Here is a 19,574-nt window from a genome sequence, read left to right as displayed (position 1 = left end):
ATCTTTGCAGTTCTGTAGTTTTTGTGGTAATTTGAGAGACACTTGGATTTCTCATAGATATTGTAACAGCTGACTCATTTAAGACGAAAGCAACTGTATGATCAATTCCCACATGCAGTAGCTTACGTGTATGTGAAGGCAGCTGCAGTTTTGTATGCAGGGGGTAAGTCTTGATCACTGCAGAGATATTTTTCCTGGATCGACTCCACAAAACTTTAGTTTTTTAGTAGACAGAGGTTGCTGGCGTGAATAGGGCTCTGAGAGGCAGTTGCCAGTTAAGAAGTAGAATAGTATCCTATTTTTTTCTTATAAGTTTTGTAAGTAATAAACTTTCATAAGTTATATAATAACTAGTTATTTCCAAAGAGTTAAATAATATTATTCTGATGACACCAATTTATTTTGAGTGGGTTCTAAGACTTCTCCTACAGTCCCAGGAGTGATCTTCCCACCCCTTTCCATCCTGTGTGATGAGAAATAGTTCTCTGCTCAAGTTTCCAGATTCTTGGCTTGATCTGTTCCAGTTTCCCTCAGCTGCCAAATAAGGGAAAATCTAACACTAGAAGTTGGGTAAATGTACAGAGCTGCTTAAGAAAGCAGGACTGGAACATACAGTATACTTGATTGACAAAGAAATCACCTGGAAAAACAGAATGCTGGAAAGAATGAATGCAAAGTGCTGATTTACACTGCATTAATCGGTGGTACACACCAGAAAGGAGACAGCTGGCAGAAGTCCATTTGAGATGGAGCTGGACCCTAACCCTAGCCCTCACGCTAACTTGGGATAGAGTTATTAGTTGGCAAGGAAATGTACTGTAAAAAAAGACAAAGAGGCAGTGGAACCTGCAGAAGAGTGAAATAATCCTTCATCTCTTCTTTGTGCTTTGAAGACATCCACTGAATCTCTGTAACAAGTTTTAAGCAGTACGTAAGGAATCATGTGTGAGCATGTGTGCAAGGGAGAGCAGTAAGAAGTATCAGAAAACCCAAGACAGATTGAAATAATAAGATCTATTTATTCTGAAATAGACTAAAGTGCCAAATACCAGAAAGATGAGTGGGGATAAGCAGAGCATGATGAATGAGACGGAAGCAGTGATTTATTTTGTAACAAGAAAGAGTCAGATTTGACATTAGAAGAAAACCTATCCATTAGTAATGGTGAAGCACTAGAACAGGTTTTCTGGGAAAGCAGTGAATTTCTTACTGGTAACTTCTAAGCACAGTTTTGACTCACCTCTGTCAGGAATTACATAAGTGAAGTTGATCTTGGCTGTAGTGCGCTGTGCAGCAGCTGTCTTTGGGCATACGTAGTAATGTCACAGTGGAAGACATTTTGAAAAAAAAAAGAGGAACTTCACTTTGTAGCAAAAATTTCATATACTTCATTGTATTCAACACTGTGACCTATAAGTGACCAAATACCTCAGGGTAGTGTATACTTTTTTCTTTTCTTCATCATTGCATGAAAAATACTATCTTCAGCAATTCTGGAATTGGACAGTTTTGCATTGCCATTTAGATGAAATTTTGATTATTTGCCTTTGAAATGAAGTTTTTATTATCAAGTTAAGAGCATTTCAGATTGTTGTTTGCTTATTTTTGTAGTTTTCTTTTTTAATGTTAGTGTTGCAAGTTTTGAAGACACTGCTAGCAGATCTGCTTATTTTTTGCTTCTACATTTTCTTTCAATACTGTGATAAATTTACATTTCAGTAAGAATGAAAATGTTGTCCTGTGCCTGATGCATTAAGTCTTTTATTCGCCTGGCCCTTCCTTCAAACTATTAGCCATGTTCCTTCCTCTGTTTCCCAGCTTCCAGTCTTTTACTGTTGAGACACAGATCTGTGGTATAATGGAAATCAAAGGGGTTGTAATGAAATGTCTGAAGCACGGTAGTGGAATCTGCTTTCAATTCATTAGTTTAATGGATGTGCAAAATCTATTAAAATTGTTTTCAATACATAAGGCATGTTAGTTTGTTCTTTCTCTGACTTGGAAGAATACAACAACATTAGAAGTGTGTCACATTTCTTTAGGCCCCAAAGTGTGAAGCAGCTTTTAATGGGAAAGAAAATGTTTTCTGAAAACTAGAAAACTGAACAGTGAAATAAATTGAGCCTCAAAAACTGATTGAAATCTCCAAGTCAATATACAAAAGGCATCCAAAGACTTGTGAAGTCTGACAGAATCTCTTTAGTTTGTGGTGTCTTTCATTTTGCACCAGGGCTTACTTTTCTAAAAAGTAGAAAAAAAGCAGTGCTGTCAGGTAAAGCGGGTTTGAAAGCAGGCTGCCTGTTCACGAAAGCCTGAAATTGTGCAGAACTGTAGATAATGCGTCTTCAGCAGATAACTGAAATAATACATTTCCTAAATTGGCTGCATTAAGCAATTACTGATACTGTAGTGGAAACCATATAATTTTCTTCCTTCCTTGTAGCCTCAGCGCCGTGTCACGTTTCACCTACCAGATGGGTCCCAGGAAAGCTGCAGTGACAGTGGACTTGGAGACCACGAGCCCAGCAGTGGTGCCAGCACATCGCACCCACTGCCCCTCGGCTTCCCGCAGGAGGAGTACTACGAGCAAGCGTCGCCCAACAGCCGGACAGAAGGAGATGGAAACTCAGACCCCGAGTCCAGTAAGTGACAAACTCTAGTCATGTTGGTCATTAAATGACTTGAATAGCAGAAGAGGGCTTCCTTTTAGGGCAGCAATCGAAACTGAATGTTGATTTGAACATAGCCAGAAAGGCTTGTATTTCTAACAATGAAGGGTAAGTTTGCCCACTTAGAAAGAAATGGTTTTGAGCTGTAAAGAGTTTATAGATTGCCCTGGTATTTTTGTAAATCTGAGGTGCTGTACACATAGGCATTTTCTGAAGATGTTAACACTGTTGCCTGAGCAGTTGAAAACACTGTTGTGAGGGAGTTTATGCTCTCTTGTATGTTTTTGTATCCAATATTACTGCACACACTAGTTTGCTTTTACAGGAAGAACTTCTGGATGGCACTGCAGTCTTTAGAAATAAGGGTTTCTTGATTTCTCTTTTGAGGGCAACTGTGGTATGTGGTAAATATCTCAAAGAAGTTTGCCATATGGCTTAATTCAGCTGTTATCACTGGCTTTTTTGTGACATTGAAAACAGGAAAAATCTAGGTTTGCTCAGATAGTAGTGTTGCTTTCTCTGACTTGACCTAATAGAAACTCTAGTGCACTTCGGGCAACTGCTAATTATCCAGGGGCTCTTTATCTAGATTAAATTGAACTGTGCCGTTGACAAAAAGACACCTGTAAGTATGGAAGCCTCTAAGGTCTTGTTAGAGACCTAATAAGTGATTTGGAAATACATCTGTTCTGGGCAAAACTTGACCCAAAAGGTGTATTACAGCTGCTTTATTATATTTTGAAGGATGAATTAGTAAGTCCAATGCAGTTGAAATAGCTATGTGAAGTATATCTCGGCAGTGGCAAACACAACATCCAGCAGAGAGCATTACCTCTGACTCAGAGCTGCCTCTGACAAAATCATCCTGGCTTTTGGAAATCATGCTGCTGTCCTTGCCACGTGCTACTTGAGACTGGAATCTGAGGGACTTGTCTGTATGAATAAGGTCCTCTCTCTGTTTTACTTCTAGTTCATTAACTATTAATTGGAGATCCTAACATTAAGACTTTTAAAGCTTTGTAAAATTTTATGATTCCTGAAGTAATGCCAGAATATTATTTTTTTTCTGAGTTGAGAGACAGCTGGCAAGAACCAGGAGAAGTTTTGAAGTTTATTTGCTTCTGTTTGTGTTCGCATATTTGAGGTTGTAATATACCTGTAAGAGTGGTCTAGTTAGTCAAGCTGAATTTTTCCACAAAATGAAACTCTAAGGGGCTGCATATATATCCCAGAAGAAAGCAAGTTTCAAGTATGTATTGTTTGCTGTCTTTTCTATGCATACACACGATCTAAACTTCCTTTCCAGCTCCCTCTTCCTTTTATTCTTTGTAACTCTTCTTTATGCTTTTCTTAAGTGAGCAGAACATACATAAAATCAGCATTTGGGTCATCTCATGCAGAGAGTGGGATGCATGGGAATTGTTAGCAAAGGAATGTGGATCCTGTCTGGCTATTTAGAAAGAGGCTTGGGTTTTGGACTTGCCAGTGTGTTGCAATTTCAGGAGAAATAGGGTTCACAACTCTTCTAAATTGTTGGCCTAAAACCAATACATCCGAATCTCATTGACACGTATCACTGTACAGGCACCTGATGTCTCTTCAAGTGTGAAAACTGAAGAAAATTTAATCACCTGTCTAATTATCTGATAGCTTAGTTTCAAACTTGAAATCACAGTTTAATTAGCATTTCTTTTTTGTGAAGATTTTTTGTCTAAGTTGTATCTTATTGTAACAATTTAATTGACACTATATAACATGATGCTTACAGTATGTAAAGTGCAGTTTTCAGTCCTTTTTAGTATTTCTTGTTTGTATTAATGGCAGCAACTAGTGGCAGAAAAACATGGACATATAAATGGATATCTCTTATCTGCTTTCATACACTTAACCAAGAGAGAAAAGGAAGACCTGTGACATATTTATATTCTGTACATTGCTGAAAACTGACATACTTTTACAAGGTAAAAGCAACAAGAATATTTTGTGTACCAGTCTGTCAAAGTGTTCAGACTGAGGTTTGTTTCATTCATCAGTGCATGTGTGGCAAATTTAGTCAGTAGTGGAAGGGATTAAAACAACTCTGACCTAAGGAGGGAACGGTCAAAAGGCAAGCTGATGCACCTTCTCTTGTGGCAGCCAAAGCATGTGTATAACTGTTTGCCAAACTGGATAGAAGAATTAGACTGAGTTCAACTTGATCTTGTGGAGAAAAAACATTATTTTTTAAGCAGATCAATTCTTTAGTCACATTTGCTACATGGGACCTCACATGTGGCTAGCAAATAGGAGTGAATGAAAAGCTGGGACAAAGCGCTTATCCTGGCTTTAAATGATCAACAAAGTTCAAGAGAATTAGTCTCAATTCTTAACGATGGTAATCTATGGTTATTTGGCCGCATGCAAATAAGGCCTGCAGCAAAGATGTATGTTGAATATTAAAGATGGCATAGTTTTTTTCCTCCAAAACATAAGAACCCTTTTACCTTGCTTTAATTTTTGTAAAGGTTGATGATAATGTGAGTGAGCGGCTGAGGAAGAATTATGATAATGGAACTAAAAGTTTAAAGCAGGTTCAGTGCCTTCATGTGGTGGAGAGGAGATAATATTTCTCCCGAGGTATCAAAACTGATAGTGTTGTACTGGTTTTTCTGTAATTCCAAGAGACAATGCTTCAAGAAAAATCTGTGCTCCTGAGCAAGTGGTGGCATTATGATATAGCTTCTCCATTGGAACTTGTTTGCAAGAAAGAAATCAAGATATGCATAAACAGAAGAGAGTAAATGGTATCATAAATCTCCCAAGTGTGGTACTATATTAGCTCTATTATCTCATTTCACTTACATTTTCTATATTGGGGAACTAATGTAGATTTAATCTATATAGATTTAAGACCTAATAACTATTATTATGACATTAAGGTGGAGGATTAGTAATTAAGGAAAAGACATATTAATGCAAGATTTGAAAAATCTTCATTATCTTTGTTAATGAAATTGTCATTAAAAGGTACATGTCAATGAAATATTCTACTATTTCAAAGCCAAGCATCACTAAAAATTTGGAGAAGGAGGTGTATATGACATAAGAACTGGATTTTGCTAAGGATTTTGAGTAATAGCAGTGGGATGAAATCTAATAGTTGAAAGTCTTTCTCATAGGAACTGGTGTATGTAACTAGTATATAAATCTCCAGCAGAAAATGACATAAAGACAAAACCAACAGAGTATTACAAAGATAAACTATAAATCACCAGCACCAAATGCAATGTGAAAAAAAAAAATCCCAGTTTATTCCTAATACAAGAAAAAGAAAGCAAAAGTGAAAAACAAAAATAAAACCAACCAAGGCAATGATGATACCACAACTGGAATATAATGAACAGAATGACTTTCCAAGTTGAACAAAGGAGAACTCACTTGAGAAACAGGTGTAAAGAATGATTTACTAATAACAAGGGAATGGAACATCTAGACACAGAAAAAGGAAGTAATATTAGTTTGTTTAAACTGCAAAGTAAAATCTGGCTGGGAACCAGGACTGTTCTTAAGTAATAGAGAGTGAGAGAAGAGAGATTGTGGTGGCAGAATAAAGTGCCAGTTTGCTCTATGGACAAATTAATTGGTACTGTCAGTAAGCCAGGATAGGCCAGACATTTTGAGATTTTGTACTTGAGAACAGCAAGTAGAGAAACAGAGAATGAGAACACTAACTGGATTTAAACAGAATCTTGATAAATTTATGAGAGGAGCAAACAGAATGCCCTGTGTAACAGCAGCAAATGTACCCTGCTATCCAGGAGGTCCTCTTTTCCTTGTTTACAGTACAAAAGTTGTCAGCAAATGTTGGCCATCTCAGTTCAGCTCTACCCTCTGCTTTCAGCGCCAGCTCCTGGCTGCAGACCACACTGTGCTGCTGGTGACCACACAGGCTGTTTGAGCCAAGCTGGTGGCCCTGTGGGAAGTTTGCTTTCATAATGATGTGCATGTTCCAGTAAATCTCCCTGATGTTGTTATGAAGATGGGGCCAGTACTGCAGACTGCTGGCTGACAGCTGGTGATAGGAAGCTTTCTCTCCCTGGTGAAAATGGCAGCATTTTTGGCCATACTGACTTGTCTGATAATCAGAAACACTGAAGTAGCTGAAATATACTCTTAAAACTTCATCAGTAACTTTGATCTGGCAGCTGGACGTGGGACCTCGTACTGAGGCACAAGAAAAAATAAAATTTCAGCATGTTAAGCATTTTGTTCCCTGTTCAAAAACTGATGTAATTCCTATTTCATTGTTTTGATTTTTTTTTTAATTGCTTTCAGGTGCTTTTCATTTCACAGTAAGGATGAAATCTAAGAGTAATGTTTTAATTCCATCATTGCTAAATTGTAAACTCACTATAGCACTTAGTTGTAATTTGAGAAAAATAGCAAGACACTGTCATTAGTTAAGGATAATAAATTCTGGGCTAAAATAGATCCCAGTGTAGTAAATCTGCCCGCTGGGTTCCTCTACTTCTGCTATATTGGGTTTTCCTATCCCCATGGCTGTGTACTAATAATTAATTCTGAAAGTGCTGAGGTAATTAATCATTCTGAGGCAATAGAGTTTGATTGATCTTCTACCTTTAATCAAATTAGCTTGTATGTAGATGGGAGTATGTAATGGCTGACTACTGCTCTGCATCACTCTTGTGAAATGCCTACCTTTCTGATGACCTCCTGAGAGCACCACCATGAATCACGTGCACGTCAGCCAACATGTTAATCATCAGGTGGGCATTTGATTTAAAAGATAGGGAATGAATCAGGGTATGCTCAGCATTTACATTTTAAAGTAAAGTGTGAAGTGCACCTTCATATAATTTTGGCATATGTTTGAAGGTACTGAATGTCAATTGAGGATGACAACTGTAGATTTTCCAGACATTTTAGCTTTTTGTTCATAAAATAAAATTAATATCTAATCATAATCACATGTAATGAAGTAAGCCAACAGCTGATCACTAGTGATGTTCCCCAGGAGTCAGTATTAGGACCTATCTTGTTCGATATAGTTACTGATAACCTAGGCAAGGATATTGAGTGCATCCACAGTAAGTTTGCAGATGACACCAAGCTGGGAGGAAGTATCAATCTGCCTGGGGGTAGGAAGGCCCTACAGAGGGATCTGGACAGGCTGGATCACTGCTCTGAGGCCAATGGGATGAAGTTCAACAAGACCAAGTGCCCAGTCCTGCACTTTGGCTGCAACAACCCCAGGCAAGGATACAGACTTGGGGCAGAGTGGCTGGAAGACTGTGTGGAGGAAATGGATTTGGGGTTTTTGGTCAGTGCTCTGTTGAATGTGAGACAGCAGCGTGCCCAGGTGGCCAAGAAAGCCAATGGCATCCTGATGTGTATCAGAAATAGTATTGCCAGCAAGAGCAAGTAAGTGATCATCCACCTTATTTGGCACTGGTGAGGCTGCACCTTGAGTACTGCATACAGTTTTGGGCTCCTCACTACAAGAAAGTCATTGAGGCCCTAGAACACGTGCAGTAAAAGACAGTGAAGCTGGTGAGAGGTCTGGAACACAAGTCTCCAGGACTTCTGGAGGAGAAGCTAAGGGAACTGGGATTATTTAGCCTGGAGAAGTGGAGAACTTATCACTCTCTACAGCTACCTGAAAGGAAGTGTGACAAGGTGGGGGTCAGATTCTTCTGTGTAACTAGTGATAGGATTAGAGGGAATAGCCTCAAGTTGCTCCAGAGGAGATTGAGTTTGAGCATTAGGAAAAGTTTCTTCTCCAAAAGAGCAGTCAGGCACTAGAATGAGCTGCCTGGGGAGATGGTTGCCCAGGGAGGTAGTTGAATCACTGACCCTGGAGTTGTTCAAGAAATGTTTCAATGTTGTATTAAGGGACATGGTTTAGTGGGGAAATATTGGTGACAGGTGGATGTTTGGACTGAGTGATCTTAGAGGTTTTACAATCAACAGATATACAGAGTGATGTGGTTAGACTGGTATCTACAGATTGTATAGCTAGAAAGATTATCACAGTAGAATCAAAAATAAATGAAAATGCTCACCCATGTCTTAGACTTGCAGAAAAACTCCAAAGGGAGCAAACTCCAGAAAGAGATCCTTCCCTAGTGGCAGTCAGCCCTTAAATGGGGGTCTAGGAGAGGTGGAGCCAGGCTCCACCCCTTCTGGTCACACAGGTGCATTGCCTTCACCTGTGCTCCTGTGGCTGACTGAATGCCTGTCTCAGGTGATCAATCAGAGGTTCAGGCTGTGATTCAGCAATTCCCATACAGAGGTCTTTTCCAACCTTAGTGATTCTGTGATTCTAAAAACTTCTGTAGAGCAAACCATTATGAGATTCTTGATTTGTTGATGACTGGAGATTGGAGAGGGGGGAAAAGGTCACATTGTAGAAGTGAACTTACAGAAATGGAGGTGAGTGGCTTTTGCAATTGGATTTTTACTTGTACCAAGAAATTGCATATTCAAAAATAATTCTGTAATTTGGTAATTTGATCCCTGAGTGCCTAACTAAAGTATCATTAAAGCAGCTAACACAAAGGGGAGAAAATGGACAAAATGAATGAAATGAAATATACAAAAACAAAACATTCTGCAGCTCTAACTAACACAGAGAGGACAAGAGTGCTATAAATAAATATACTAATTTTTTTAACAAATCTTTTCGTTCCTATGAATAAGGAGCACTCTATATAAATTTTCTTAAAAATTAGCTATGGATGTTTTACTGATGTCTGACTATTAATAAAACCTTAACATACATTTTCTACTTTGGGAAGACAAGGAAGATAAAAAGCACGTTTTCCTGGATGCGTTGTTTTCTTTCATGAAAAATCAATGGGGAAAATTTCTGTTTTGCAGCTGTTCTCTTTACCGCCTCACCAGCACTCTGTTTGTCTTTTAGACTACACACTGGGAAGAAGTAATTCAGGCAATAATGTTGTGTTTGTGAATACCATCTAATAGCATTTATGATAGAAGTCTGCATAAAAGGATTAGAAAAAATAGCTCCACCTTACAGTTTAGAAATCAGTCATTTCTTGTGAAATAATAAAGAAGACTTTAAAACATTTGGTTTTGTGGGGTTTTTTTGTTTGCTTTTTTATGTTAATAATAAATGAAATCTGAAATCTCTAAATAGTGATGTAGTGGCAGACATTCTATGATATATGTTTATATTATCACTCAAGCTGCCTATTTTATTTTTTTTTCTGTTTGAGGTTTATATAGGTTTTAAAATACATTGCTGTGCCAAGCAGCCTGGCAGGACAGAGGTGGGTAGGGAAATTTCTTCCCTGTACTTTTTCAGACTCCTCTTATATCTGATTAGCTGTTGCATTTGCAGTAAATAGAGGCCTGCAGCTTGACTGGGTAACTGGAATCTAATTTGGAGCACCCAGTATCTGGGAGTATATTAGGTGTTTAATGGTTATGATAGCTTGAAAAGTCACAAAGGGCACTGATTAAAATGGAAAGTTTATCTGTAATGTATGAAAGCTGAAGCCATTGATAGAGTTCCCTTCTGGTGACAGCTTTGAAGATGAGTGTATCCTACCTATCTTAAATCTAGTTATAGATGAGATAGAAGTTTATCACACAGAAGCAGACCTCTGTGAGCAAAGCAATCCCTTATCTTGTCCACTGTGTTTGAAAATGACAAGTGTGAAGACCTGGCACAAGTGCCAAGTGAAAGCAACAGTCACAGGGACTGCCATGTCACCCTGCTTGAGTGCTCCATCAGAGAGAAGAGGTGGTCTTGATAAGCTTGTCTTTACTTCCAATTTTTCCTGGACCACCCATATGGTAAAATAAGCTTAATATGACATCTGTGTTTCTCACTTACATGAGGCAATTCATTTCTTGTCTTTCTGCCAGTCTTATTTTGTCTGATACTTTCCCTGTTGTTTTGTTTTGTTTTGTTTTGGAGACTGCAGTGATGCAATCTGATTTCCTTTCTCTTTTCAGTTTAACGTAATCAGTAGCACCAAGAGGAGCTTTTGGCTATATGAAATGTTAAGACATTTGTTAGTGTTTATTTCTTGTTTTAAAAGTAGAAAAATAAAAAAATCCTTTTTCTTTTTTTTTCCACATTTTAAATTACTTAAACCATATGGAAAAAAAAGCATATTTAAAATTGCATTTGAAGTACATTATTTTATTACTTGATTTCAACTACCAATGTGCCTTAGAAATTAAGAGCAAGAAAGAAGATTTGCAATTGACTGTACTCTTGAAGTTGCAGTACTTGCTGACACAAATCTTATCAACTCAGCGAATCTAGTGATTGTTGTCATTGTTTGTGTAGAGGTGTAGTCCCGGATGAACATCCATTAATATGGTATTTTCTTTAAGTGGAATTTTGGTTGCAAACTAAGAACAATTAGAATTTTTGATCCAAGAAGCTCAGGTATACTCTCATATTACTGAATGAGTGAGATATTTTGCTTTTACTCTTCAAAGATCTTTTTGCCTACAGGAAAAGCAGCATATTTTTAACAAACTGCTGTTTCTGTATTTTTTGAGGTTATCTAATCTGCATTGTGATCCTTTTATTTTCTGGTTATTTTCTAAACCTCAACCTTTCTATATTAAGGTCAAGAGAAGTACTTGCGCAAGCTCTGCATCAAGGGAACGCAGGTCTGTTGGCAGTCAATATGCTGTTGATCCTGGCACGATAATGCCAATTTTTTCTTGAAGCCTACTGGCCACTGTTATTATATACACTTTCTGAAAGATAAAATAAATGTGTCTGAGTTAAGCTGGAGAGACACAAAACAAATATTTATGATGACAATTGTGAAGCGATATTGCAAGATCTTTTTATGGGTTCTTTTATTCAGAATAAAACGTTATTCTATACTTTAATTATGAAACCAATTGACATTCTACTTGTTCATAGTTGTTTTTGGAGTTAACTCTGTGTATATTCTTGATTTCAAAATAATTTCAGCCAGAAGCTGATCTCTCATGTGTTCCTTTCATAATTTTCATCCTGCTTGCATGCTGTCTTGGTTATTTGTACGTATCCATGTAAACTCCCTGCATTACAGGCAGCACTTTTGCTATGTATTTGTGTGCCTCCAAGCACAATGCAGCTGTTACGCTGATTTTATGCTCCTGGTACAATTGCAGTAAAAATTATCTCTAATACTTTCATAATATAAGTGGTGTTGATCTATACAAATAACATAGGCTGTACTAGCAATGCTTCTAAGTGCATATCAGATCTTTTTTCTCATCGTTTCATCCTGTGAAATTAGGTAGCTAGCTTGTCTGTATTAGATCCCCTGAACCTAACCATACTGTTAATAATGATGTGGATTGGGTAACTCGTCATGTTGTGGACAGGCAGGAGCGTTCTCTGAACGTGGAGATGTCAGCATGCACTAACAGTGCTGTGCACTGCCATGGTGGGCCAGCATCGTGCTGGTTTGATATGCAGTCACCTGTCACCTGTCTGCCAGATCAGCTGTTTCTCTCAGGTTCTTGCAGTAGGAAGTTAGTTTAACCTTACCACGTAAAGTGGCTGGCAAATGTTCACTTGAATCTGGACATTATTAACACTAATTTGCTGATTTTATTTAAAAATTGTGTTATTTGTGTTACTTGTGTCTGTGATCATTACTGTTGCAGCCTAAATCAAGTGATTTAGATGGGATAGTTAGGTAGAACAGGAGCTCACAGCATCTTCCCTCTTTTTCTGCTTTGTGATTTTAATCATTATATATATATATATTTTTTTTTTTGACATGTCCTGTTCTCAAGCAGCAGTGCTGCAATGTTTCTCCAGAAGCATTTTAGAGCTCTGCTTAAAGCCTTAGGTCTTCAAATTGAAATCCCCTCTGCATAGTCGTTGGGAGCAACAAGTGATCCAGTCAAAATACCCCTTCACATTTAAGGATTTGGATCTAATTCTGCATGGTCTACTGTACTTGAATTCCTCTCATCCAGAAAAACTCTGCTTCCTTGACATATGAGGAAGAACAATGGCACTGTTTCAATAGCTTTTCTTTTGTCTGGTTATCTTGATTGATGGTCCAAAAATGTCCCAGAAGATATGTCCTCTTTGGGATGAAATGTTATAAAGTCCATCCCTCACTCACCTAATACTTTAACAGAAAGCAAACATTTCTCTTATGAAGAAAAAGACTGGATTGTCTCATACCAATCACACACCGAAGAACAGCTTAGAAAATGAAAGACAACCTCTGCCACTCCTCAGTAGTGTTACACATGAAGAAAAACAGTGGCAATAAAGGGAGATTGGAATGGTGAGAGAAAGCACTTTGAAAACTATAAAAGCAAAAACTGTTTTTATCATAATACAATTGATATCAAAGCTTCTCTTTATTCACATGCTAATTTTTTTCACTGGGAATCAAATATCACTGATTACATATTCTGTTGGGGGTGGAGCTCCTATACATCTGTCTTTAAAATTAGCTTGTTAATTCTTTTTTGGGAAGATCGCAAGCAGCTCTTTCCACAGGCCCCACTGGCTGTCAGCATGTCATCACTCTGACCTACCCCCTTACTGAAATGTATTCACATCATGGTGAAAAAGATCCTTGCCAGAGATCTGCAAATAAAGCTCATCCTTTACAATTCTTTGCTCTGTCCTGTGAATAGAAAGGCATTTGGATGTGTCTCTATGTGGAGTCTGAGTTGTATGACAATTAGTTTATTTGATTAAATTGTGATTTGTATGTTCTAAAGGAGAGGAACAGTTGGATATCAGCTTGCGTATCAAAATATCCAGTTTTCCATTTGAGGATTCATAATTGCAGGTTATTTAGATTTTGAGAAAATGCTAAGGTACTTTTCAATTCAATGTTATGCTTTTATACGCCTCTGCTAATCTACAGACTGGTTTCAGAAGTGCAATGCTGTGAAGTGTTCTGGAGCTGGAAAGGGACAATTCTTTACACTTTTTTTTATTTTCCTATATTCTTCTGATTGTTTGATAGAGTGAGGGTATTTCTGTGGAGGGAATTTGTGTCTGGATCATTGTGTGACTTCTGGCCCTTAATTTGTGTCAGAATAGAGTGGGTTGCCAGATTTGTGTCACAGCTTCAGAAATGATATTCTGTCATCCTGTAACTGGCACAATAAAAGAAAGGACTAAGGAAAGAGCACTGACATTACTATGACTTACTTTTCTACTGGTATCAGCTATTATAATAGTTAGGAGGGCTCTAACATTAACACTTAACTGCCCAATAAACTTAATGAGTGCAGTTGGTTTATGTGAAAGTGTCTGCCTTTGTAACAAGAAAGCCGACTCACTAAATCTCACTGCAAGCAGCAGGAGATTTTCTATCTTTGAGCTAAGATGAAGCAAATACAGCGAGGCCTTTAAGGAGCATTTCAGAGTAGTGTTTGTTTCTCATAGAGAGCATGCTGTGACAGGCATCTTGCAATCAGAGCTCTTCTCACAGAGCCAAAGCAGTTGAAAGCAAAGAGAGGAAAAGAGAGATTCACGTTACATAAAATTGCCACGGAGACAGCTGTCCACATCATGATAATTCAGTGCACCAATATAAAAAATCAACTACTCTGGTTGACAATACTGGCAGAAATCCCAGGAAAGGCAAGATGTCTGGGAGCAGGGAAAACAAGAAAATGCCCTGACCTGATTCTAGCCTCCTGAGTTAGGAGTGAATCATTATACTCGTAGGAATTACAAAGCCTAAGATATCAGTGTAGTCAGTAGAGATTTCTTAATAGAAACTCTTTTAACTAATTTTCTATGTCTTCATAAATGCTGAATTTTAGGGTTTGTTTTGCCTCTGAAACATACTTGCAGAAACTGAGTCCTCCTTGGTACAATCTTCATTAACCTCTGCCATTAACTTTCTATTTCTAATCTGGTGGGTTGGGGAAAAATTATCTCACTGGTAAGCAGATGTTTTCTGTTCTTTATAACAGCTATCCTCACTGAATAAGGAGTGAGGATGCTATATATAACGGTGCATTAATATTTCTTGTTAAAAAGTGCTCTACAGGCTGAAGAAAGTCCTATACATAGTCACAGTCAAAAGTCAAGAAGTAAAAATAGGAATCTGATAAACAGCTGTGCTGCACAGCTATTTGATGGAATGCTTTATTCAGTAACAATTTCAGAGTGAATTTAAAAGAAATGGTAGCTGCTCATTCTCTTTAAGACTTAACAAGTCTGTGAAATGTGGTTTGGTTCAGTCTTTATTCATGACCGTGATAAAAAGAAGTGTTTAACTCTCTGTCAGAGCTGCCATTTCTCCCATAATCCTTCTCTGTAGCATCATGCTGTGGTTGTGGTGTATTTTAATGCTACTGACTGCACCCCCACCACCTTAATGTCTGAGAATTGTTAAAGAAATGCTGACCCCAAATAACAATGTTGTTGTGATGCTCTTGCTGCTGGTTATTTTTGAATTTTTTTCCCAAGGTGGTCTTGCAGTCATTGCCTATTTCAGAAGGGAGGCACCAGGCGTGCAGCCAGAGGGGTTTGCCTGCCCTAGCCTGGCGCTTTGTACACGGGCAGTGTTGCAGACAGAGCATGTGATTGCCACTGACATGTAGACACAGATTATCCACTGTATTATTCAACTGGAACTGGCATTACCTAAGTAGTTTTCTAGGTTATTTGGTTAGAATAGACTGTATGTCAGAAAAGATCTTGGCTTTTTAGTCAAATGATTGGCAAGCTGAATTACAGGTGGTCCAATCCATGAATTTAGAAACCAGAAGCAGACAGCTTCCTGCACTGGTCGACAAAAAGATTGTTTCTTACTTGCAACATGGAGGAAGTTCCAGAATATATAGTACAGTATTATGTTTCATTTATGCTTTAAAAATTGATTGCAGTCTAAGCATATACCACTGTAACTGTATCTTAGTATTTACAATGAACGAGAGAAAGTGGATCTAACATCCTCTACTAACCCTTCTTCAGCTATTACAGCATAATTTTAAAATAAGCAAATGAATGTTTATCCTTTGAAATAAGTAAAGGGGGGTTCACAGAGACTTTCTGGCCCAGAAGCCAGAAGGGAAATGGTGACCCAATCAGCCAGCATTTCTAATTCACAGCCTCTCTCCTTTTCCTCCTAGCAAATGCACTCTACTCCATAGCCATGTAGACGGTGAGATAGGATGTTAAATACAAAGAACTGCTTTTAAATAATAAGGTTATAACACAATCCAAAAGGAACAGGTATCTCAAGGTTAAAGATGGCATTTCTCCTTCAACATAGGCTACTGCAAAGGAAGAAAAATATGTTTAAAAAAATACAAAGTTGTTAATACAGCATTAAAAAAAAAACAACTGATGTCGGTGTGTACATTTCTAAATAAGACTTCCAAATAAGAATTCTGTGGGTGACTTAATTTCATTTTATTGAGAAAATTTGGAAGATCTCTGATACAATTGGAAAAATCTGGCAAAATTTTTTGCTTCTCAAATGCACCTACGCTGGTATGAATAATACTGTAGAAAAGGACTAGCAAATTAAAAAGTATTCTTCTATATATGTATTTGTGATGTAGTTTTTTACCAAATGATTTTCTCAAATGCAGTGCAATTAACATGCAGTGACAATGTCCAGCTTCTTCAGTGACCTTCATATCTGTTAGACTGGGCATATTTTCAACCTTCAGTTTTGTTCATGACTACCTTCATAAACTAAGTATGAGTTCAGATTCTGATCTTGACCTTGAAAATACTATGAAACTCCTGACTAATCTTACTCTCTTATTTCCTTTCTTGCTTCAGAGTCCAGATAGTTTCCTTTTCAGCTCCCCTTGAGAGAGGCAGTATTTATGGCTATGTTCTATTTTCTGTCCTTGATTTCCTAGGGGCTGCTCCTTGTGCTTGGGACAGGCTCACAAGTTATTTTTTAAAACATCCCACACCTACAAATGTTTCCATAACTCTTTTTTTGGTAAATATATAAATAATGACTTCTTACCGCTCTCTGTACCACCAGTTAATTTCATAGCATTTGTGTGCTGTGTATGCTATGTAAAGCCACCTATTTAAGAGTATGTGTATAAACACAGCTCTTGCTGTAAGGACTGTTTATGCTACATCACTGTACAGTTGCACAGTGAGTCATCTCTGATCAGAGCTTACCTTTGGGCTGCTCAGTCTGTCTGACTCTTGATATTGTACAAGAAATAATTTCAAATTCTGAAGAGAGAAATGAAAAATAAAAAGTCTGAGAGTATAATTATGTGAAGCTATCAGTAAGAAAACACAGCATTGTGTTCAGCAGACTTCGTTCTAAAATCAGTAGGATAAAGACCAAACTTTGTAGCTATGTTTCCACAAGTTCTTTTTTCCAGAAGAGAACTTCAGTTAACAAGTGGGATGCCGCTTTTCATTTATAGTTTGTAAGAATATGAGAACTTGTTTGTGAGTCCTTGATGGAACTTGTATTTTCATTCCCATTGTGTCAGGAATTTATCTACCTTCTGCTCATGTCAGAAAATGTATCAGTTGTAAAATGTATTTGTACATTACTATTTGAGAATCTTGAACTCAAAGACCTTCTGGTTTATTTGGTATGAAAATAATTCTAGTTTGATGTGCAGGATATATAGCACATAATAGTAATGTTGCATTGATTGTACTAGATTTGTTTGGAAAAATGTTGAGCAACCCTGACTGAACAGGACAATTTGCAGCCTTGATTAAATAGAGCAGACAGATGAATGGCTGAGAAGAAAAAAGAAAAGCTCTGAAAATTTCAACAGAGCTAGTGCAACTTTTCTCTATTTTTTTCTTTTTGTCTGCTTCAGCTTGCTCATGTGTTCAACATCAAGTGATGGGGTTGTAATATAGGTTTTCCCAGTCATATCTAACAGAATTACCTTTCAGCAAAGCCCTGGATTACCAGCCTGGATCTTTTGGGCCCATCTCATCTAAATAATCATCTATCACCAAGTGGGTCTCAGGTACTGGTGTGATTCTAGTTATTGTTGCTCTGCCTGCTGCATTCTGTTTGGGCTTTTGAAGGATATATTTTTCTAGTCTAATTTTGGAGTTAATATAGTTGTGTCAGGATAGAAGATATATATATGACAAAGACATGGCTCTAAATGCAATGAAACTGTGAATAGTAGCATGAACTATCAGTCCATAAATCATTACAATTAGTATGCAATTTCAAATGTTAAGATGTAAGTTCAGAAACTCAAGGCACCAATATAAGAGGCACAACCAAGGCCAGACTTCATTATGAAGTGGAATGAACAAATAAAGTGATAGATCTGCATAAATCACAGGTTCTATGAATAAAATGCAAACAAGTTAGGCTATTTGGACTTTTGGAGAAGATTACTTTTTTTTTTTTTTTTTAGTAGCTAAAGCAATAGGCAAAAGACCATTGCTAACATACAACCCCATCTAAAAATTTGCTATATTTGCAGGAGGAGATACAAAAGAAGAAAGAATTTGATAGTACACAAAAGAGGTTTCATGTATTTGTAAGGTGGACACTTTTAGATGATTATTTATTATTAGTCTAAATGATCATAATGTCTTTGTGGCTTTTCCTGTGGCAACCATGGCACATTATGAATTTGAAGTGCATGTATACTTGTATATAACTAAACCTTTAGCAGTGACTCATTCTGGAGATTGCCTGTATTAAATTCACCGGTATTTTGAGAGTTTGTACCTCTTAAATGCGAGAGGTTGGGGTTGTGACTAATTGACAAACTTGAGGGTTGAGCTTCTCATCCACAGCATGCTAAATTACAGCAGCTCAACACCCGTCCTAGGCTGTATTTCCAAGGGATATTAGTATGCTTTACTTCAGGCCTTTGAATATGTTACAAACTACCTGTCATGGGCTTCTGAAAGATGAGCATAACTCCGGTTTCCCTCTGGAAAATGAAGTAAAACTATCAAGGTAGTTTTCAAAGCGTTCTGCAGATATTGCTTGCTGGTAATGCAGCACACATTACTTACAGGCATGATATCAAATCAAAGAAAGATCTAGTTAACATGCAGTCTCATATGGACCAGTTTCTCCAAGGGTCTGTATTCTTTAACTCAGAAGAGGTGTATTAATGTAAATTTCAAATAACCTTTTACACTGAGATTCTGCAAGTCACTATGAGCTACAAAGATAGGTTTTTCTAGTCATCAGAAAAACAAACTATTCCTAGATTTAAATCCAGCTCATTTGATCATTAAAATTGTTTTGAAGTATATTATATTTCCATTTTAACATTGAAACTTATATGTGCTCAGAAAACTGAACAGTATGTCAGGCTTTCGCCTGTGCTCATTTATAATGAGTAATTATCTAACAATGGCAGTGTTAAGTATGCATGAGAGCTCCTGTAGCAGGATTTGGAATTTTAAGGAAATGCTGTAGATCAAATGATAGTGTCTCATTTGTATTCTCTCAGTTCCCTAGCCACTATTACACTCAGTAAAGCAACTACAGAAATGGATTGCAAACATGCATCATTTTTGTGTGAGATAAGACTTGATGGTCCTTACATAGTAGCAATAATGCTTTTCATATGCCTTATCAGAAAGTACTATATCAAGCAAGTCACACCTTGTATGAAATGTGTTTTCAATACATAGTAACAATGCACTGTTACTTAGAATTTTGAGGACAAACATGTTTAACCAAAAGCAACATTAACTCTGCATGACTATATGGACATGTAGGGAAATTTTTGTGGTTCAATTTTTATTGTCCGTTTCTTTACTGAAGGATCTGATGATGCATTTTTAGTACCTGTGTTGTGCTGGAAAACTCACTTTAGAGTTTTCTGTTTCTTGTCTGAGTGTTAGTACTCTGGGATGTATATACGAAGCCAGATTGCAGTTTGAACAGAAATATCTACTTGCACTCTAGTTACTGAAGGATGGTCTTACCATCT

General features: G+C 37.4%; 1 protein-coding gene and 1 long non-coding RNA gene across 2 annotated transcripts in view; one reads left to right on the top strand and one right to left on the bottom strand.

The window, feature by feature from the left end:
* Positions 1 to 19,574, top strand: part of PCDH11X (protocadherin 11 X-linked) — a 454,279-nt gene that overhangs the window by 317,304 nt on the left and 117,401 nt on the right. Inside the window, exon 6 of the mRNA XM_015278495.4 lies at positions 2,444 to 2,642. Within this exon, the coding sequence (XP_015133981.2) occupies positions 2,444 to 2,642 (199 nt within the window). The remainder of the gene's footprint in view (positions 1 to 2,443; positions 2,643 to 19,574) is intronic.
* The window catches only part of LOC107052056, a 53,843-nt gene that overhangs the window by 4,641 nt on the left and 29,628 nt on the right, over positions 1 to 19,574 (bottom strand). The window contains exon 4 of the long non-coding RNA XR_001464179.4: positions 16,801 to 16,857. This is a non-coding gene — a long non-coding RNA (uncharacterized LOC107052056). The remainder of the gene's footprint in view (positions 1 to 16,800; positions 16,858 to 19,574) is intronic.

Source organism: Gallus gallus, chromosome 4 (genome assembly GCF_016699485.2).
Source record: "Gallus gallus isolate bGalGal1 chromosome 4, bGalGal1.mat.broiler.GRCg7b, whole genome shotgun sequence".
In the NCBI taxonomy this organism is placed as follows: domain Eukaryota; kingdom Metazoa; phylum Chordata; class Aves; order Galliformes; family Phasianidae; genus Gallus; species Gallus gallus.
This window is presented reverse-complemented; position numbering and strand designations above follow the sequence as displayed.